The sequence below is a fragment of the Neofelis nebulosa genome, chromosome 5, assembly GCF_028018385.1.
Source record: "Neofelis nebulosa isolate mNeoNeb1 chromosome 5, mNeoNeb1.pri, whole genome shotgun sequence".
Lineage (NCBI taxonomy): Eukaryota > Metazoa > Chordata > Mammalia > Carnivora > Felidae > Neofelis > Neofelis nebulosa.
This window is the reverse complement of record NC_080786.1, coordinates 30,070,271-30,092,299: the sequence shown is the minus strand read 5'-3', so window position 1 is coordinate 30,092,299 and position 22,029 is coordinate 30,070,271. Positions and strand designations below refer to the sequence as shown.

Below are 22,029 nucleotides of genomic sequence, written 5' to 3'. Positions count from 1 at the left end.
GTATCTGTGCACTGGGCAGCTGTGGGATTACATAAGTAATGTATATAACCACTGAGCCGCATGCTGGGCACACGGCAGCTCCTTTATCAGCCCCTTAATGTTATTGTCCTGTCCTCCAGGCACGGGCCGGGGTACACATGTCTTCTCAAACCGTCCACTTAGGGGCAGTTTGGCTTCAAAGAAGCAAAAGCAAAGCAGATAACAGATGACCATCTGACAGCCCCATCCTTCCCTTAGAGCACGGCACATTGAGCATTCTCAGGGCCCACATCCCAAAGCAGACAGGGCACACCCACCCACTTGGTGGCCCCACAGCTCCTGCATTTGCAGGAAGCTTCACCCACCAGCACCCCCAGCAGCAAACTTTAAGTGCTGAGGAGGCTTTTCCTCTCGGCAAGTGTATCTCTCTGGCAGCTGGCTGGAGGAGAAACAGTTTTGGTTGTGCGCATCCTTGAGGGATTCGGTCTTGTCTATGGGAAATGCCTTCAGTGTGGACTTGTCAGGGCCAGGGGACAGATTCCTGACATCTCAGGAATCCCTCAGCTAGGGAAAGAACCTGGTACCCTTTCAGTCTCCTCAGCCTCCTTTCTCTGCTCCCGTTTCCAGCCATCTTATTTGCCATCTCTGTATTTGGACCAGCTTTCGGGTACCTGCTGGGCTCCGTCATGCTGCAGATCTTCGTGGACTACGGCAGAGTGGACACAGGTGAGTGTGGGCGAGGATGCCCATTCCATCACCGGTTCCACGAAGCAGCCTCCCAAGCCCCAGACAGTCGAGGAAAAAATGAAACTTCAACTCCAGATGCTCAGGACTCCTCTTTCACTCACTCATTCACTCCTGCAGAGCCTCAGACAGCCAGCCAGAAGCAGACAGCACACCTCCTCTTCCCAGGCTGGGCTGGAAAACACACTTTCTGTCCTCAAGAAGTTTGTAACAGGACACCTTGAGACCTGGAGCAGGGCCTCAGGTGTTGCTAACACAGCTGCCCGTCTTGGTGGTGGTATTAAAAATAGTTTTATGGGGGTGGCACCTGGGTGGCTCAGTCAGTTCGGCTCAGGTCATGATTTCATGGTTCGTGGGTTTGAGCCCCACGTCTGGTTGTGTGCTCACAGCTCAGAGCCTGGAGCCTACTTTGGATTCTGTGTCTCCTTCTTTCTTTCTGCCCTTCCTCCCACTCGTGCTCAGTCTCTCTCTCTCTCCAAAAAAAAAAAAAAAAAAAAATAGTGTTATGGTTCTTTGATTCTAAGATGGTTTTGATTGTTTAAAAAAAAAAGATCTGATAAGAGCTGTTTTGAGGGGAAAAAAACCAAGCAGTACACAAAATATACACCTGGATTATGAGTCACATCCAGAAGGGTATAACATCGTGTTTAACTCTGTGGGCATTGGTAGTAGACAACCTGTGTCTAATGCTGATTCCACTTCTCACTGGCTGAGTGCTCTCTAGCAAGTGTCTTTATCTTTCTGTGCCTCAGTTTTCTCATCTGTAAGATGGGGCTAGTGATAGTAAAATAGAGTCGTTGTAAGGATTAGCACATGCCTGATATATATTAAGAGGTTCACAGGTGTGAGCTCTTGTTCTTCACAAAATGGTATGGACTAAATCACTGTGTATCTTAGAAAGAGAAAATACAATCCATAGACCAGGGCACAAGCACTGAGTTAACCATTCATGGAGCCAGCCCCATGAAGAATCCTGTGAGGGCTCCTTGACTTTGTAAGCTTGTTCCATGGCACCCAGCCTCCCACAAGGCAGGGAGGGCCAGCACTATAACAGAGGGGCGGGCGAAGTGCTTTGGAAGCTCCAAGCAGGCAGGAGACAGTGCTACTTTCTGAGGTGGGCAGGAAGGGCTTCTCAGGCAGCTGATGTCTGCATCAAGCCCCACTGATGGGTGGGATTTCTGCAGGTAGTACTGGGAGGGAAGGCCCTCCAGGTGGAGAAAAACTCGTGGACAAAGCCAAAAGGTGGAATGTGTGTGGGGTGTGAGGGTGATACGTAAAGTTCCTGCCAGCCAGAAGATATGGCTGGAAGGCAGGTCTGAGCCAGACCCTCAGGAATAATGCTCTCAACAGTTCTTCACACACAGATCAGGGTCTGCCCATCTCACAAAGAATGTAGACAGGCATTAAACCTGCCATGCTGCCAGAGTCCACAGACTCCTGTTCCTGGGGACCATCAGACCGTGATGCCTTCCTTGCGGTATCTCCTGCCTTGACTTCACATAATGGGGAAAAGCTAGGGGGAGCTTTCTGCCTCAGGGTCAAGCCATCTTTGCCCTTTTACTGGCACTTCCTGAGTTGATTCTTGCCTCTTATTGCCCCAAAAGACTGCAGCTGAGCTCTCAGTACCAGGGACAGTGCCTAGAGATGTCTGTCATTGTTTGGCTGAGGGCCATACTGCTACCTTCTCCTTCCCTCTATGCCCCTGTAGTTTCTTTACAAAGAGAAACACAATGGCAGACTCTCAGATGCAGATGGGAGACCTGCCAGGAAAACCATTTCCTTTGGAGGCTAAGGAGCCCACTCTGATGATGGTTGTTCCTTCAGGCTCCTCCTAAGGACTATGGGGACTCCTTTCTTAGGGTCAGTAAAGTTGGGAAGCAGTAGCACTCAGTGGTTAAGAATGGTTAAAATTGAGCAATCAAATGGCACTCACTAGCCTTAACCTTGCACCAGGGCAAGGTTGACTTCTCTGGTCCTCAGTGTTCTGATTGGTTAGAGGAGAATGGATGCAGCCTCCTTTGCTATTATTCCTACCAGGGGTTGGGAATAAAATAAGGTGAGGCCAAGGTTCTGATTCCTTCAGCCTGGGGATTCTCTAATGCTCTCCTTTATGCAGAGTGGCCACTATGCTCTGGAAACCAGATGGCCTGGAGAGGGAATGTTGTCTTGACCCAGGTTCTAGCTCATGGCTTACCTCTTCTCTATCATGGGAGGAAAGTTCCCTTGATCAGAGGCCCTCATTCCAGTTAAGTGAGATTCTGTATTCATCCAGAAAACATTTGTTCCCTTTGCTTTCTCTCCAGCTGCAGTTAACCTGAGCCCCGGAGACCCCCGGTGGATTGGAGCCTGGTGGCTCGGGCTGCTCATCTCCTCAGCCTCCTTGGTTCTCACCTCTTTCCCCTTTTTTTTCTTTCCTCGAACAATGATCAGAGAAGTGGAGGTAAGGTTCTGAGAACCCCTGACTCTACCTATAGAACTTCAAGAAAGGGAGGTGGGGATCAAATTAAACTGAACTGAGAAGCTGCAGCAATTTATGCAAATTCTGCATGAAATCTAAATGAGTTGCATGATACAGGACTTCTCAAAGGCTTTAGGTGAGAGTGCTGGGAATTCCCTAAAGATGGGTTCTCACCAGTGTCCCCTTACCACTTCAACACCTCAGGTATCAGGACAGCTTCAGGGAATGTAGTTTGGGAAACTACATGAGTAGTTGAACAAATGAGTTCATCTAAACTGTGATGAAGAGTTAAGAGCTAGTAAAAGCAGAATATATGACCTGGCACCATATGAACCTGCAGGACTGAGTGGGAAGGGGGTCCCTAGAGCTAGAGAGCATAAGGGTGGCCTGAGAGTGAGCTTACTCTGAGCACTTGGACGTTCCATGTGTCTGCCAGCCCTGTCTGCTGGGAACGAAGTCAGGAAAGGATGAAAATGGAAAACAGAGAAGTCTGGTGGGGCTCTGATGTTAGGCTGAGGGTCTAAAACTTAAAGTTCTGGGGCACTGCAGTAACTGGGTGGCCAGCTGGGTTGAAGGTCAGGGAGTCAGGGAGGAGTGAAGGCTGACCATCTGAAAAAGCCGGTGTAGAGACAAGGGATGAGACCGAGCACCGGGGCAGTGGTTGCTGGACAGCTGAGGCAAGGGCAGGCAGAGATATTCTTGGAGGGGGTGCCAAGGACTCAGCAGTGAGCCAGACTGGAGGAGAAGAGGGACCGAAGTTAGCATCAAGGTTCTGAGCCAAAGCTCCACATTGGGCAGTGAGATGTAGGCCCCTGTGTGGGAGGAGGAACAGGGGTAGGAGAGCCTTCGCTTGTCCTGGGGAAGAATTTTGGAGGTTGGGAGTACATCGTGGTCGTTCTGGAGTCAGGCAAACCTGAGTCTGAGTCCCGGTGTGTCACTTAAAACCTTGCCAAGTGATCTTGGACAAGCTTCCTCGTGTCTAAGTTTCCTTTACAATACTGGAGATAGAGCACCTGTCTCAGAGGAGGCCATGAGGAGTGACAGTGCATGTGGCATGCTGGGCACGGTGTCCGATGTGGACTAAGCACTCAGTGCATGGGAGCTCCCACGCCTGGTAGTGTGTTCCCCTGGGGGGCCATGCACACCTGTGTAGGGGTGCAGAGCTGCAGCTGACGAGTTCATAAGTGGTAGGCGAGCTCACTGAAGTGGTATGAACAGAAAGCATGGGCCAGGGGCCGGGACCAAGCCTTGGTTGAGCAGGACTCAACTCTGGGCCCAGAAGGAAGCAGTGACTCCATAGAGGAGATAGAAAGAAAGAGCTGGAAACAGAGGTCATTCTAGACCAGTGTATCCCAGAAGCCTGCAGCCCCTGGAATCTGAGGACAGGGAAGAAGTGCAGCCACGACAGAGAGACAGGGAGTGAGATCTGATCAGATACCTTTTGGCATCAGTCAAGGGAAAGTTAGAGGTGATAACATGCTCAGAGGTATTTCAGGAGGCATTGGCATAGATGTGTTCTGGCCGGCAGCCACAACTCTGGGTTCAGTAACATGCAGGTGGTGTTCGTTTCAAGAGAGCATTCTCTGGGTGCCCTCCCACACCCACACCCACACCCACACCCACACCCACACCCACACCCACACACACCTGGGGTGGGCAGCTCACTGCTGCCCATCCCTGAACCACCGAGACCAGAAGGGTCAAGGGCCCAGGGAAGGGTCACGACAAGGAGCCTCGGACATTAACATTTACCTCCTTCGCTGCCTTCAGAGTTCTCCTGCCATAGTGGACGAGGCAAGGAAGATGGACGAGGTCAAGCCAAGAAGCTCCCTGCTGGATTTCATTAAACGTAACTGACTGACCTGGCAAAGCCCTGGAGGTGGGGGGGGGGGGTCTGTCTTGAGGGAGGTTCAGGGGGTACCCCAGCCCATGTGGTGTTGTGTGTGGTGAAGGTCAGTAAGAACAGGTGGTCTGTAACTGGCCCATCTCCCAGGAGGGGTTCTGCCAGGGGTCCTGGTGACTGCTTCTTTGCAGGTCTCAGGAGACTCAGATTTAGCAGTCAGCCCTGCCTCCATGGTCTGGCCCCGTGTTCTCTCCCCTCCTTTCACATGGAGGTGGCTGTCATGTGAGGAGAATGTTCCCGGTGTTAGTCCTATTTCTATCCAGCCTCCGCCTGATATCCTGTAGGCATGTCCTCATTTTACTTAGCCTGTGAGTATGTTGAGTGGGAGTCGAGCGGCTCTGTGCCCCCAGACTGGCCACTGAACACTTTGGTGCCTCAGATCTGCCATGAGAAAGAGAGGAGAGCTGCCTGGAGGAGGAGGAAGGGCAGTGACCTAGTATCAAGGTACCCCTGGGATGACTACCACGAAGGCCTGGCCCCTGACAGCCGTCTGATTACAGGGTTTCCCCGCATCTTCCTGAGGTTGCTGATGAACCCGCTCTTCATGCTGGTGGTCCTGGCCCAGTGCACCTTCTCCTCTGTCATTGCTGGCCTCTCCACATTCCTCAACAAATTTCTGGAGAAGCAGTATGGTGCCTCCGCAGCCTATGCCAACTTCCTCATCGGTGAGTCCAGAGGGTAAGGGCGCTGTAGGAGCTAGGGGGCCTGCCTGAAGGAGAGGCTGGGCCCTCTGCTGCCCATACAGGATGGGTGAGGCCAGACCAGACACAGATAAGAGCCAGAAGAGGACTGTGGCCCTGGGGAAAGAATTTTAAGGACACTTTTCCTGGTTAGCCATCTAGAAGGTCTTTGGCAGATCTCTGGCAGATCTCTATAATTCCAGGCAGGGAGAGGCAGAGGCTGGGGTCTGCCTTCCTTTCCATCAGAGGGGCTGAAAGCCTAAGGGCTTCTCAAAGGTCCTGACATCATCCGGGGCAACAGAGGAAAGAGAAAGGTGTAATCTGGGACTAGGCAAAATGCCTCCTGGTTTTTTCCCTTCTTCACCAAGGACTTGAATACATTCGCCTGGGTAAGGAGTATGTGGCCCAGTGATTCTCCACCCTGGCTGCACTTTAGGACCCCCTGGACAGCTTTAAAAAGTACAGATACCCAGGCCCCACCCTCAGTCAATGAAAGCAGAATCTCTGGGTGGGGCCCAGCATTGGTATTTTTTGCCAATTGAGATTGAGAATCACTGATGTGGTCCCAACCAAGTACCGAAGTGAATTATTGAGCCCAGTCCACAGGTGAGCTTGACCATAGGGATGTGGCAAGGTGGCCAGGGCCTCACCCCTCTAGCTTTCAGGCACCAACCGGCACATCAGGCAGGGAGCACCACTGTGTGACTCATGTGGTCACAGTGAGGGTGCAATGAGGGGCCAGGTAATGAAAAGCACTTACTAAATGCACATTCAACCCACATCCCTGTGACTGCAAGGGCCCCATTTATTTCTGTATCCTTTGCACAAGCAGGACAATCTGCTACATCAAGAGAACTCTGTAGATGTGTCTGGCAAACAGTAAGCGCTGAATTAATGTCAGCTCTTACCACAGCATTTGAATGTATCAAATGTCCCTCCAGGTAGTCGTGTCTCCTTGTCCATGGCTCAGCTCAATGTCTGCGGCTCCTCACAAGACTCCCAGTCCTGTACACCCAGACCAGCTTCTCTTTACCTGTAGGTGCTGTAAACCTCCCTGCTGCGGCCTTGGGGATGCTGTTTGGAGGAATCCTCATGAAACGTTTCGTTTTCTCTCTGCAAACAATTCCCCGCGTGGCTGCCACCATCATCACCATCTCCATGATCCTCTGTGCCCCTCTCTTCTTCATGGGATGCTCTACCCCCACTATAGCGGAGGTCTACCCCCCCAGGTAATGGGAATGAGAGGTGAGAAGATCCCCTTCACTGAGGCCAGAGCCTGGATCTGGCTGCCGTGAATCTTCCTTTCTGCTTCCTCAACTCCTCTCTTCTCTCCTTTCCGCTTTTGATCTAATCTCCTGTGTGGCAACTTAGAAAATGAGGCCTTGAATAATATGCTCAATTATGAAAAGAAATCAGAGAGTCCTACTGGGTCACCAGCAATCAGGGTCAGAGTTCTGTCTTTTGTTTTGTTTTGTTTTGTTTTTAAGAAGTACCAAAAACTGGTTAATTTGGTTTCAGGATGAATCTGTAGGGCTGTGAGCCTCAGGAACCAGGAAATAAGCTATGTTTAGCATCAGCTCTGTGCCAGCTACAATTACAAAGTCTCCTTGAGCTGCTGAAGAAAGATGAGAGAAGGGGACTTGAAAAGATCTGGGAAAGAACAATGAAAGTGATGGCAGACTCAAACAAAATTAGGGCAGGTGAGGAAGAGGGCAGGTAAAGTACACCTGTCAGTTTGCATAAAGCAACCTGGTCCTAAGTTTTGAATCTGGTGTCATGTTCAGGAAGAGCTTTAGGGGCCTGTGAGGGAAGGGTGCTGAACAAAGAGCATTTGTTTTTACCTGAGTGCCCCTTCCAACGACTTCTTCTTTTACATTTTGCCTAACAAGGTTGCGACGTTTGGACATACTGTACCTTTCTGTCTTGGTGTTTTCTCTTTTTCTCCGAAATTACCTCTTCTGTCTTTGGTGGGTGAAGGAGGGAAGGGAGGGCTGCTCAGGGCGGGGACCCCCCCCCCCACCAGGGTGCGTCACCTGCAGGCTGACTGTGGATTGAGAGGGGCCGAGAGAGCTTGGAGCCCCTGGGCTGCTCTCAGTGGGTGTTTTTAAATTTTTTTTTTTAACGTTTATTTATTTTTGAGACAGAGAGAGACAGAGCATGAACAGGGGAGGGGCAGAGAGAGAGGGAGACACAGAATCTGAAATAGGCTCCAGGCTCTGAGCTGTCAGCACAGAGCCCGACGCGGGGCTCGAACTCACGGACCGTGAGATCATGACGTGAGCCGAAGTCGGACGCTTAACCAACCGAGCCACCCAGGTGCCCCTCAGTGGGTGTTTTTAGCACAGGGCTCTGTCATCAGACTGGGGAGAGTCTGGCACAGCCCTTTGTAGCTGGGGAAAGTTACTTGTCTCATCTGCAGTTTTCTCATCACAGAAACAATGGAATTAATTGAAGAGTTGTCATGATGGCTGTGTGAAAAGCCGTGAGCATGGTTCCTGGCACATAAGAGGCACCCCATTACTGTTAACTATCAGTGGTGTCACTGTTTTAGCAGCCCCCTGGCTTGTGGTTTGTCAGCCTATGCCGACCCTCCCCAGAGACGATCATGAACATCAGATGTGGCGGGGGGGTGGGGTGGTGAGAATGGTGAGGTCAGCTGGTGAAACCCCCTTGGGTGCAGCACAGGGGGTGGAGTGACCTAGGCAATGTCTCCATAGACCCAGAGACTGGAGCCCTCTCGACCCCAGATTGCCTCAAGGAGCCCCAGCCTTCCCTCGGCCTGAGCACAGATGAAGGAGAAGGGAAGGGAAATATTGCCTGTGACTTTGCGTAGCACCTGCCGTCTCTTTCATCGGAGTCCTGGCTGGTTGGGTGTCTTGACGTCCTTCTTCAGTGTGGGGTTTGCTGACCATGCCTTGCCGAGCTGCACCTGGTGATGCCATGAGCCCTGATCAGGCAGTCAATTCACCATCAGCTCCGATAAGCATCATTCAGGTCCCAGGGTGGCGCTGGCCCAAGACAGAGACGCACAGGCACACTAAACAGGCGGGAAACTCACACTGGGCTGGCGTGAGGAGACTTTTCTTTGGTCTTACTTTGTTTGATTCCCCATTTCCTGTTTTGCTGGCAGGACATCAAGTCCTATACATCCGCAGCCTCCTGCCTGCCGCAAGGACTGCTCGTGCCCAGATTCCATCTTCCACCCGGTCTGCGGAGACAATGGAGTGGAGTACCTCTCCCCATGCCATGCCGGCTGCAGTGAGATTAACGTCAGCTCGGTAGCCTCCAAGCAGCTGGTAAGGGTGGGAGAAGCCCTGTGGGGTCTCTGTGCTTAGCATGTGCCCTCGCAGACCACTCCTAGGCTCCAGGATGGGCAGACTGCCACCCGCCCCACACTCATTCCCAGCCTCTGGCCTCTGGGCCACACCCGCCCTCTCTCCACCTCCCCTTCCCTAAGGTCATGACCAGATGCCTACAGCCCAAAGTCAATTAAAGATTGGCCGATGTTCAACAGATTCACATTCCTGAGGCCTAACAATGCTCAGAGCAGAAACAAGCCAAAGAACTGCTTCAGCTGAGGCCTTTGAGCCTCATCCCGAAGGATCCTAATGGGCATCCTGGATCCTGCATACTGGCTATGTGGAAAGCCACAGAGGCAGGCCTAGATAAACTGAGGGCAGAGGATCTTCTGTGATGTGGCCCCAGAAGGTTAGAGCTGGAAGTGTGACCTAGGGCATTCAGTGGAACCTGTCAGCCCCTGGCCACACAACTGACCTGAAGTCCTGAGCTATTTAGGGACAGATCTGGGACTAGAACCCAGGACCCGGCCTCAGTCTGGGACACATCTGTTCAAGGTCATATATCTCCTCACCACCAGCCTTCCAGTGGTGCAACCCACATTCACTATGCCCACCTGGCAAGGCTCTAATAGCCCTCTGAGTGCTATGCTTCCTGGATTCTAGGGTCATTCAGCAGCAAACCAAGTCAAGACATTTGTTCAGTTATTCAACAAATATTTAGTGAACATCCAGCATGGCCACAGAAGTTGAGGATTCAGCAGTGAACCCATCAGACAAGGTGCCTGCTCTCACTGAGTTTGCATTCTATCAAATAAACGCACAAGATAGTTTTAGAATGTAATCCATGCCCCCAAGAGACTTAATGGACAGAGAGTGTCTGGGGGCCTCCCTGAAGAGGTGACATTAGAACTGAACAACCAGAAGAGGAAGACCCTAGAAAGTCCTGGAAGTGAGGCATTCCAGGTAAAGAAACAGCAAAAGCAATGCCCTAGGGCATGACCTAGCTGGGTGCAGGAGAAAGCAGAGAAGGCCAGGGTTGGTGCTGAGAGGCATGTCACACACAGGCCAAGGCTGGACAGGCCAGGCCTAGGATTTGGATCTACCTTTTCCTAAAAGCAATGGAAAGTCTGTTCAGTTCTGGTAAAGATGCCCTAAGGAAAAGCATATGCCTCATTCCTTTAAGCCTGTGTGGAAGGCATGGACAAGGCTAGCCCCACTTAGCATCATCCTCTGAGAGCACAGGGCAAGGCTGCTCCCACAGCCACCTCTGTGGGCAGGTGGAGGACAAGGAGTGCAGACATGATGCTCTCTTCATTGCCTTCTAGTCAAATGAGTCTGTGGTGGCTTCTGTGGTTTCCTTATCTTTATTTACTTACCTCTGACTCATCTGCTTCCAGAAATCATCTTGACAGTTTTCCAATAATTACACAGAGCCATTAGCATAATATCAAGAACAGACGGTAAATTACAAAGGGAAAAGATCTATGTTAAAAAAAAATCCAGACTGAGGGAACTAATAGCCATACTGCACATAACTTATTTCTGAGCTTCCTGGCAGCCAAAACAAAGAAGGTGTGTAGTTCCTGCTGTCTGCCAGAAGAGGGCATACTAGCTCCTTAGTTCTGGTCCTAGCCTTGTAACTGCTATGACACTTAAATGGTCATAGGCTAGTCCATCAGATGCTGTGAAAGGTAAGGTGAAGACCACCTGTCACGGGCAGTGGCCACCAAGGCCAGTCTTACAAGAGTGCTGAACCATCTGGACTTGCAGATTTGAGACAGGGACCTCCTTCGCTAGAGGCCTTCACAGACGGGAGGAGTTCCGCTTAGGCAGAGGCCTAACAGATGAAGAGCTCAGCGGATTCAGCTGGGTTCCCACTGCTGTCTCCTATTTATACCTTTCTTACCTTCCGTGCAATAAGCACACAAACTGCAAGAACAACCACCCACGAAACCACTGCTGCTGGGCACAGGCCAGCCTGGCCCTGAAGAGAGCCCTCCCAGCCCCTGGTCCCAAGCTGGGTAGGCCTTGCCTGGCAGTGGGATCCTGCATGTCCTGATGTGAGTGGAACCGCTGGAGGGGCCCAGCCCATGCTAGACGACCGGTTTTGGTGAAGATGGTTTTGATTGCCCAAACAGAGGCCAGAGGTGGTATCCATGGGGCACCTTGAACCCCTCACCGGGTCTGCTCTCCAGCCTCCACATGCAGCATCGCCCAGCTCCCCAGGGCAGAGCTGTCAAAACCTGAGGGGCTCTTAGGCTAGAGCTGGTGCAAGTGTTTGTCATGTGTGGAGGCCAAATAATAACAGCAGATTTCCCCCTCCCCTCTCCCTCTCCTTCCCAAGACCTATTTGAACTGCAGCTGTGTGACCGGGGCGTCCTCTTCAGCCAAGACAGGATCATGCCCCATCCCCTGTGCCCACTTCCTGCTCCCAGCCATCTTCCTCATCTCCTTCGTGGCCCTCATAGCCTGCATCTCCCACAACCCGCTCTACATGATGGTTCTGCGGTGAGTGCGCCCCTCCTTCCCCATGCTGCCTGCTTCTGCCTCTCCTTCCTTTCCCTCAGAGTCCTTTGAACGCCAATCTGCAATGCTCTTTGGATGATGTGGGATGGTAATACTAACACAACAATGCCGGGGGCCCTGCCGAGCCAGACTCGGTGCAGAGCCCCTCACTGTGCTGCCTCAGTCTGTCTCAGGGCACCCATGTGCCCTGTTGGCACCTCCACTCTGCACTGAGAGACCCCAGCCCTGGGAGGGCAGAGCCATGAACAGTTAAGTCCTGATGAAGCCGGGCTGCCTGGTTCCATGCTGTGGAAATGCCTGTAGATTCACTCATATTTAAATCCTGGAAGAACTGAGAAGAAGGAGGAGAATTGAGTTAGATGCGCAAAATCAAGGAAGAAAAATGTGAAAAGTTTTTCCAGAGACAGAATGAAGGCTATGAGGAAGAATGAAAATAAGAAAAGCCCAGTGTGTGAGGAGCCAGGACCAAGTTCTCCAGTCAGAAGGGAGAAGCTGGCCAAGGTGGGAGGGGAGGACAGAGGTGTTCCATTACAGTGGCGGTGAAATGTCTCTGAAGTTTTAGCAGGGAACTGACCCTTCCTTCACCTCATCCTCTGCAAAAGGGAAAACAACATTTCAACCAAGTTCACCTAACCCACCCCTGCCCGCCTCTTTCCTGTCCTCACCCACCTTGAAAGAAGAAAGGGAAAGACACAGGATTTGGATGCCCATCGCTGGGATCAGAGACCCAGCTCTGCCATGCATTGGCTGAATGCCAACCTCACCGAGCCTCAGTTTCCTCATTTATGAAAAGAGGTTAATGATAATTGACAGGAAAGGACTGGTGTTAGGATTACCTGGTAAATTGCCTTGTAAATATAAGGTATCCTACATATTAGTTAATTATCACTATTAACCAAATTCTAAGAATCATTAACAGGTAGCTAGGTGCCAATGACCTATTTTTCCCAAAAGGCTAGGAGATGAAGAACAGAAGCAGCGGCTTGTCAGGACCTGGGATTTTATCCTAATTATAAGTTAGCTTGCAAACTACCGAGCTCCTGTTTTTGTTACTGTTTCAAGAATGCTGGCAGAAGACAGGAGACTCCTGGTTCAAAGATAAAGGACTATTACTCACAGCACAGTAAGGAGCGTGAACATCATTTATCCTTGTGTCCCACATCCCATGGGGTGACCTGGAGCACCCAGGTGTATGTTTCACATGCAGTGAGCTTATGACACAGTGAAGAGCACTGAGCTTGAGAGAGGCACAGCTATATAGACCAAGACTGCTCTTTGTCCAGGGGAAGATTTTACCCCATGCCTCCAGGTTGCTCATTGCAACCACCATCCTGAGAAATGGCGCAGAAAAAGAGCAGTCAGAACCTTGTGTTCTTAGCATATTCCACAGGAACGTGTGGGGATGCTCAGAGCCAGAGCATTTTGCTTCTCCCAATACCATCAGTACCCTCTTTCTACCACTCCCCACCCTGTGCATTCCAAGTATGAGTACTTTCACCTGAGGCCCCTGGGTGGGGTTACCTCTTGCACCAGGACCAGATGGGCCGTGGAGGACCCTCTAACCCTGAGAAAGATCTGTGGGTGGCCAGGATGAGGAGAGGAAACAGGATAAGGAAATTTCACAGGGAAGTCCCTGAGCAGTCTGCCTCCCAGAGGACTAAAACAAGCCTTAGGGATAGGGAAGCTGTGGAGAAGGAGCATCATTTCAACCACAGGATGGGCTTTCCTAGGAAACCTTTCCCTTCTAAGTCTGGCAGGAGCTGAAGCGAAATTGAAGAGGCCCCAGGACCCCAAAATTGTTTAAAGATAAATCCCACTGGGAAAGATGGGAAAACGGATGCTATTTAGCGTGGAGAAGGTGAAGCTTAAAGATGACTTTGTAGGTGACCCAACTGTTGTTTGTACCCTGACCCCCAACTAGGCATGGAAATACAGGCTGGGAGGGAAGCTTCACCAGAAATGTGGAAGGAGAGAGTGGGCAGAATGCCAGAGTTAATTCACCTCCAATGGCAGCAGACACCATAAGAGGCTCAAGTTGTCCATCAGAAGGCAAACTGGGGTGCCCAAGCCCCATTCAGTTCAGAATCTAGGGGAGTCTGCCCAGGGACAATGACCAAGACTTATGAATTGGTCCACTGGAGGGACCTATAGGCATAAAGGGAGCATCCATTAGATTGAGATTTGAGGCACTTTCCACTGGGGGGTCCCAAGTGGCTGTCTTTTTCCCCTGCTGCACCCCATGAGTACTCTTTTCACTGGGCCTTCCTTCAGAGGAACTGGAAGAGGGTCCCATTCCACTCTGCTGGCAGGACTGTAGGGACAGAACAAAACGTGTGCAGAGACCTGGAGATTAGTTCTGACTTCCCTTCCTTGATGTCCCCTCGGCCCCGAATGCCCTTCCCCCACACATACCCACCCAGGAGTGTGGGTTTTCAGAGCACAGAGAAGCCTGATGCCTCTGCAGGCCACCTCCTGGCTCCCCACCTTGTGGATGGGGTGTCCTCCCTTTCTGCCCCACGCCCAGCTGGGATGGCAGGGCCTGGCAATACCACTGACAGATAGCTTCCCCATCTCTCTCTGAATCTCCTTCCTCAGCCAAACATTCATCCCCTCTTGAGGGAAGAAGGGTAGGGGTAAGACTGGCTACATAATCTGTAGGATCCAGTGCAGAATGAAAATGGGAGGCTCCTGGTTCCAAAATTATTGAGAATTTCAAGACGGCCGCAGCAGACCGTTAAACCAAACGTGGGGCCTTTCCGAGGGTGGGGGCCTGGGAGGCTGCACAGGCCACACGCCCAGGAAGCTGGCCCCAGGGAGAGGATTCTTTTCGTTGCACACAGAAGCCTACAGCCCAGGGGCCTCAATTAGACTTTCATCAGGGCTGTCTTTATTGCTATTTACACTCCATGGGAGTTGTTCAGGCCTGCTGCTCTGAACACACCCTTCCCCATCCTTCTGTCCATTCCCAGCCTTTTCTGCCCTCTGCCTCTTGGAGGGGACACTGGGCAACCCTGAAAGTCACAGGGACCAGTGGTTCTCAAATGCAAGTGTGCAACAGAATCTCGTGGAGCGCTTCCTAAAGCACAGATGGCCGGGCCCTGCTCCCAGAGGATCTGATTCTTAGGTCTGAGGTAGGGCCTGGGAATCTGCCTTTCTAACAAGTTCCTGGGGTGTGGGGAGGTGCTCATGCTGCTGGTCCAGCGATGATGCTTTGAGAACCACAGATATAAACAACAGGAGCACTTGGCTGAGGTGAATCCAGTCAGTCAGGTGGCTGTCAGGCCACTGGAGGGCAGGTTCTGGCATGCTCTGAGGTTGGCTGCCCCTGAGCGAACGCACAGCCCTCAGTCCTCCAGCTGCTGACTTCCAATTTTCCTTTACAGTGTGGTGAACCAGGAAGAAAAGTCATTTGCCATTGGGGTACAGTTCTTGCTGATGCGTCTGCTGGGTAAGTGTCTCCCCTTCCTTCCTGGGGAGTGGCACCAGGCATCTGAGGGCTGTGAAGTGCAGGTTGGGGCTGCAGGAAGCCCTCTCTCATCTCTGCTGTGAAGAGAAGCTGTGCATAATCAAGCATCAGCAAAGGCCAAGACCCTATATGGACGGTTTCCCTGTTCCTTGAGGTTAGGAAAGATTCCATCTATGGCATTAATTCCAAACAAAACCATGTAAGAAAAATGAAAAGTGGACACAGCTGAGAATACCTAATAAAGAATTGAAGGCAGGTATTTTTTCATCTCTCTCCAAGAACTGGCTGTAGGAACAAAAACCCTGCATTCCTGTCCCAGAACAGCAGCTGAGCCCAGCCCTGGCTTCCCTCCCATTTTACAAAACTCCCTCCCTTGCCTCTATGCAGCAAATATTTCTCATTGAGGTGGGGCGGGGGGAAGCCTCTGCGGACAAGCCCTGCCCACGCTCCAGCAGCCCAGAGCCCACCCTCCGGAGGGATGGAGCTGTGAGCACAGGATCAGTAATGCTCCCCACCCCCCACCCGAGGGCAAGCTCCCTGGGGACATGGTCTGGAGGAGGCTGGGGCATGTGTGGACCTCACCGCCCTTTCCCAGAGGCTCGTGCTGGATCCTCCCTTCTTGACACATTCAGGAATCAATGTGCAGACCCTTGCAGTGACAGGTAAACCAAGTAAAGGGACTAAACTCAACTGAGTATGAAGGACCCAGTGTGTGCACACTGCAGTGGGGAATATGGCAATTGCTCCAGAGGGACTTCAGTTGCTATGGGAGTGGACTTTCTGACCCTACATGCTGAAATCCCTGCAGGGCTCACCGTGCATTATTATCCAGGAGCTAGGCCGCGCTTGGCCCTCCATTATCGTTCTGGGGTGTGTTGGTGATGTCCCTGGTGGGGCCTGCTGAGTGAGAACCTTTGAGGAATGAACCAGCCTTTTCAATGGGATTTCTCAGGCTCGGGTCACTTGCTCCCCTCCTTCCAGCATGGTGCCTTCGGACCCTCCTCCTCAGGCCTGTATTACCAGCATGGAAGATGCAGGGCAGTGGGCTCTACCCTGTCCTGGGGGCAGAGGCACTGCCATCACCACACCTCCTTGCTGTCATTTAGCCTGTCATGTATGATTCATGTATAACTTGCTCCAAAATCTCTGCTGGGAAGGAAACCCTGCATTGTGCCCAACACAGCCAGCAGCGAGGACGGGCTCTGAGGACCTTCTCCTAGCCGCCTTGAAAACAATCACGGTCCCCTGCTCAAAGCACCTGCTGCCTTTGTTTTCTCACTGGAGCTCAGACAACTCCATCTGGAACCACAGTTAGAAAATCCAGGCTGAAGGCATTTCCATTCATCACCCATGAACACAGCCCCACTCTGGGGTGGAAAGAAGGACATGGATAAAACCCAGCAAGTTTTAAATTACCCACTGAAATTTGGTTGAAAATTTCTCTGGATTTTGTTTCTATTTAGGGAAGCATCCTTGGTGGACAATCCTTGTGGCCAGTTTCCATCCCCTGCTTAGCTGGAGACTTGGAAGTGAGCAGGGTCTGAGTAGAGAGGCTGGTTCTAAAAGGTTCCCATTATGGGTAGAGCCACAAGCAGATTTCCTCTTTCTTTCCTCCTGAAGCAGCTTCTCACAGGGCCCTAAAGACAGTCTGGAGACTGTTCTGAGGGCAGAGTTTGGGGTGTGAATCCCGGACAAGCCCCTCCCCAGTCCCAAGACTGCCTAGAACCGTAGCTAACAATACAGGAGTCATTCTGAATATTTAACACCAGGACAGCATAGCCTCTGCCTCACCACTCAGCTGTGGGGAAGTTCAGGGGGCTGGGGTAGAGGCTCTGAGCAGTCAGAGTGTGGGGGGTCTTGTGGGGGTGCTGTCTCAGCCACTGAGGCAGCCTATTGTGGTGAAAGGTGGGACCAGAGGAAACCAGGGTTCAGAGCCCAGCCCTGACCCTCCCGGCTGTGCAACGGTGAGCTAGCCATGCCCACCTTCCTCCTTCTTAAGACAAGGGTACCCACCCACCTGTGAGGATTTGAGGAGTCGATGCCCTCAGGAGGCTCCTGCCACAAGGTGGAGGTCAGCCTATCTCCACTTGGGACCAATCCAGCATGAGAACGATGTGGTATGTCTGAGCTGGCATCATGGTGGCCTCTGTGACTCACTGCCCTGAAAGGATGGCTCAGGTCGCTTTTCTAAGCCTCTAGTGAAAGAGGAATTCATGCTTCTCGGGAAGCTATTCGGCTTTTCAAAGTCACTGTGGTTCCCAGGGCTGGGGCAGAGCTGGTCTCATTCAGGCAAACCACACAGGGGCGATGGGTGGGTGGGTGTGCTCTCCTGTCACCCAGTCGGGTGCCTCAGCCTGCAGCTCCATGTGACTGGACTCTCTCAACTCTCTTCCCACCAACACCAGCCTGGCTGCCGTCTCCAGCCCTCTACGGCCTCACCATTGACTACTCTTGCATCCGGTGGAGCTTGCAGTGTTCAGGGAGGCGCGGGGCCTGTGCCTACTACAACAATGATGCTCTTCGAGACAGGTGAGGGCCCGGCAGCCCGCCTTGGGGGGCTGGAGAGGGGGGTCAGACCCCAGCCCAGAGCAGAGGGCAGCCATCTGCTGTGGCAGCTCTGGGGGGGGGGCGGGGAGGGGGCAGCCAGGCTTCTGAGGGAGGGGACTAGAGGGGCGCTGCCATGGACAGGGACCAGGGGTCACTGGTGACAGAGAGCCGTCCAGGTGATGGAGAGAGAGAGAGCCCACCAGCACACGCACACACTACTGGGAGCTAGCCCCTAGTCCACAGTCCCTCAGGAGGGGCAGCAGCAGAAAGAAGTTTGTCAAAGGGAAAGGGACTGGCTGGAGTCTGAGGCGAGGCTGTGGCTGTGGAATGATGCAGGCCATCTCCCACTGCTCTGAGAGAAGTGGCCCCACCGTGGCTCATGGCACAGGTCAAGGGCAGGTGGGCCTAACCTGCCTCAGCACCCCTTCCAGCCATCTCACCTGTTGCCCATCACCATATAGACCAGAAACCGAGGGGAGAGTGGGCTTGAGGGGGTGGAACAGAGTCTGGAAACGGTGTCAGAGTGGCATAGAAGGCCGGGAGAGGGCTGGACCAAGAGGGCAGTGAGCAGACACCCGTCTCCTGGCTATGCTGGGAGGACCAGATACTCCAAACTGGCTGGGGCTGCAGTGTTGTCTCTGGCCCTGGGAGCGTGGTGGGGCAGGGAAAGGGGAGCAGGGAGGGGGGCAGTTCAGGGGTGGGGAAGGACTACTGGATTGGGAACATCATGCCTATTCTCTGGGAGGCTCCTGCCCGTGGGTCAGAGAGATGAGGAAAGTGGTCCCCAGCTGGGTGGTAATGGATCCTTACCTGACAACATAGTCCCTGAGCCACTGTGGAAATGATGATGCTCTTCTCCACGGCCCTGGGACCCGGTCCACAGAGCCTCCACACCCCCTCACTGGCCCCGCCTCCTCCTGCTATACAGGTACCTGGGCCTGCAGGTGGGCTACAAGGCGCTGGGTACGCTGCTGCTCGTGTTCATCAGCTGGCGGGTGAAGAGGAACAAGGAATACAATGTGCAGGAGAAGGCTGCGGGCCTCATCTGACTCTGGATGCCCGGCCCGGCCCGGCCACTGCCCTGCTCCAGAAAGTGGACCCTGCCCCCACAACACCCACCTGTATTCACTGTTAACACATCACTTCCTTTTTGTTTTTTAAATAAGAGAGAAACCCCAGTCACCATTTGCCTTCCCTGCCTCCTCCTCCCCCAGGATTCCTTAGGTCCACTGTGCACCTGGGCCGGATGGGCACTGAGCTGGAGGGCCAGGTCTTCTCTGGATCCTCAGGAGGCTCTCCTCAGTGCTGGATGACCACCGAAGCAGCCCCGGCCCCTCACCAGCCTTGGGAGGTGGGGGTGGTTTCCTGAGTGGAGAGAGGAAAGGCATATCTTCCCAGAGGAAAAAGGAAGAGGGCTGGATTATGATTAATGGCCAGATCCAGGCTAGAGGAGAGGGGAGCCTGGCTGTAGCCCCTTTGAGTCTCCATCCGGCATCAGCACGGAGCCCACGAGGGGCTGGCCTCCTTCCCCTCAGATCTTTGTGTTCTGCTCTTAAAGGCCATCTTGGAAGCTGCCATGTTGGGAAGTATGGCCAGTCTCCTCTCAGTTCCCTCATCCTCAGGCACCAGAGCAGGGACCAAGAAACCCTGAGGGTGGGTCATCCAGATGCTGTTCACGTTAACTCTAGACCCTTCTGTGCTAAGAAAGCCACACCATGGTGAAGACTTGAGGAGGGCTGTGAAGTGGTCTGTAGCCCGACCTCCCACACCCACAAAGTGAGGACGAGACCACTCGACTCAGACTGATGAGAAGACCCTCCCCAAGTTTTCTTGGGAGCAGACGAGGTGGCCTCACATGAGCCTCCCTGTCTGGACCTCACCCTGTGTGTCAAAGAGTAAAGACGGGCAGTCCAGATGTCAGCAGAGCAAGTGATGAAGCTGAGGGGACATCAAGGGCTACCAAGCTGGATGGCAAGCTGCAGCTCACAAAATAGAGGCCAGCATGGTCGGCTCCCCTGTTCCAAACAAGCTTGTATTAACATTTTCTCAGCCTCTTCTCACTGCCCCTCTGTGGGCCTGGGTTGCACTACCCCGCTGCTATGTGGGAAAGGTTCAGAGTTAGAAGTCCACAAAGGAGGCCTTTCATCAACAAGTATTTTATTTATTGCAAAGCAGCTTTGTGCAAGGCAGTGCTAGTACATGGTGCTCCACCGAGCTTTCCTGAGACCTCCCCTCACCTCCCTCTGTCTACACTGGGCCTTCTTCCAGAGTGTGCTCAGTGGACAGCAGCAGGAGAGGCACAGCACGAGCCCAGAGCTTATGAACAGGATCTTGGCCATCAGTGTCCCACCAGGTTGCCCCTGAACCTGGCCCTTTGCCAGATAGACACCTGGCTCACCATGTCCTCTGGAGCAGCTGGGAACTGGTTATTGCCATACACGACTCTCTTGAGTGCCACTCCTCTTAGAAGAACCCTCCAGAAGCATACCAGAAGCCACCTCTGAGAACGGCTTATATGGTAGTAAGCCAAAAAATGTATGTCAGTGGCCAAACTGCCATGAGACTGAAGTCTTTGTGAAAGCCACCATTAGAGATGGCTTTATTACCTAAGCCACCTTTTTATTTCCAAAGATCTCACTCAGGAAGGGAGGCTCCATGCAACCTCAGGGGCCAGTTTCAGCATTTAAAATGGGTCTGCTTGGAAAATGATTCCCTGCAACTAATCCTGGTCCTTCTCGCTGCGATGTAACCAAATTCTGAAGGCACTACCTTCAGCTGAGCTCACAAACATCGGATGCCAGCCTGCAGATTCTGGAAGATTGGTTGCCCTCCCAAGGCTTTATTCTATTATGATATTGCTATTAATATATTATAATTTTGCTATTGCTGTAACTTGGTTATGAATTTGTACTGTCATGTGTATCTGTCAGAGAGCCCACAGAACTGTGCTTTCTGGCCAGAGAAGGTGCCCAGGCCACAACCTCAGGGGCCCATAGCCATGGAGATTGGAGATAATGAGACTCTCAACCCATTAGCCTGGTATAGAGCAGGCCGCAGACGCTCCCTGTTCCTTCAGTGACATTCTGCAGATAACTGTCAAAGCCCATGGTCCTGGGCTCTCAGGAGGCCTAATAATCCCTGCCTGAGTTTATAGCTGTAAGTGGAATTGAACACCAACAGCTAAGTCCATGACATAAATCAGAATTAATATCATAATCATCATCGGTCACTTGGTCACAGCCAGTGCTACGGCTCCACAGCAAATCTTTTCTTCTGACTGCCAGCAGAGAATATAATGGTGTCACCTTCATTTCACTTCTAGAGCAAAGCTGAAGGAACTTCCTAGAGTGCTAGACACTCATAGAGGATGTGGTTAAAATGCAAATTCCCGACCTCTCCAGCTAGCCCCCGAGTTGATCTCTGTGGATCTAAGAGGGCCCAGGAGTGGCACTTTCAACCAGCTCCTCATGTGAGGCCGATGTGGGTGGTCTCTAAACCCTGTGTGGTGGGCCATCAGTGCAGCAGAACCTTGGGGACGCCCACTTGTGCCTAGGCCACTGAGAAATTTAGAGACTCTGTAGGCCTTTGGTAAGTAAAAGATGATTAGGGAAGGGGTGCCTGTTAATCTGATCTCCTGGGTGGCTGAAATCAGGAGGCAGCGGGCATGAACAACAGTCTAAGAGCTCACATTTATATTAAGTTCATACCAGTACTGAGAGTGGAATTCTCACTCTCCAAGCTTACGTGTGCTTTAAAAAGTCACAATTATTCTTTAAATCAGTTATGTTTGATTTCTTGCTGTCTTCCTGCTGGCTGGCTGGAAATTTAGCACCAACCATCCTCAGGTCTGGCTCCCAAAGCACTTGGGTCCTGCCATTATGAATCTCTGGTCCCTTCCCAGGCTGAGGCTCCCTAGTTGCCCTGCTTCCCCCTGAGCCTGGAAACCTTGCAGAGGCCAGATGCAGGGCTAGGCCCACAGTGAAAATCAAATACCATATCTTCATAAATTATCCTTTGGCCTAAAGCCCTCTAGGGTGATCCTCACCACAGCCCCATGAGGGAGACCAGCCTGGTCCTAAGGCCCCACTTGAAGACGAGGAATCTGAAATCAAGGAGATCATTGTGGCCGACTTCACCCATATAACACCTGGCTGGGTCTGGACTTAAACCAGGCTGTCCAGATCTTTCTACTCCAGCCCCAGCTGCAGCCCCAGAGCCCCTACTGAGTTATTCTGCTGAAATGGGGGGAAGCCCCTCTATTCCCACGGAACTTCACTGACCCATGGTGGGGGCAGAATCTACTGAAGGCTATGGAGGTAGGGAGGACCAGGTACCACTTCATTTACCCAGCTTCTATTCAAGTGGCAAGAACATTACCCTTGCTGAGTTAAAGGAGAGTCGCAGAGAAACGGGACAAGGAGGAAAAA

General features: G+C 52.3%; 1 protein-coding gene across 1 annotated transcript in view; it reads left to right on the top strand.

Moving 5' to 3' along the window:
- The window catches only part of SLCO2A1 (solute carrier organic anion transporter family member 2A1), an 83,653-nt gene extending 63,159 nt beyond the window's left edge, over nucleotides 1-20,494 (top strand). Inside the window, exons 5-14 of the mRNA XM_058729942.1 lie at nucleotides 607-705; nucleotides 3,027-3,163; nucleotides 4,952-5,030; nucleotides 5,585-5,749; nucleotides 6,804-6,993; nucleotides 8,895-9,060; nucleotides 11,408-11,571; nucleotides 14,973-15,037; nucleotides 17,461-17,584; nucleotides 18,531-20,494. Coding sequence (XP_058585925.1) covers nucleotides 607-705; nucleotides 3,027-3,163; nucleotides 4,952-5,030; nucleotides 5,585-5,749; nucleotides 6,804-6,993; nucleotides 8,895-9,060; nucleotides 11,408-11,571; nucleotides 14,973-15,037; nucleotides 17,461-17,584; nucleotides 18,531-18,651 — 1,310 coding nt within the window. The 3' untranslated portion in view covers nucleotides 18,652-20,494. The remainder of the gene's footprint in view (nucleotides 1-606; nucleotides 706-3,026; nucleotides 3,164-4,951; nucleotides 5,031-5,584; nucleotides 5,750-6,803; nucleotides 6,994-8,894; nucleotides 9,061-11,407; nucleotides 11,572-14,972; nucleotides 15,038-17,460; nucleotides 17,585-18,530) is intronic.
- The last annotated feature ends 1,535 nt before the right edge of the window (nucleotides 20,495-22,029 follow it).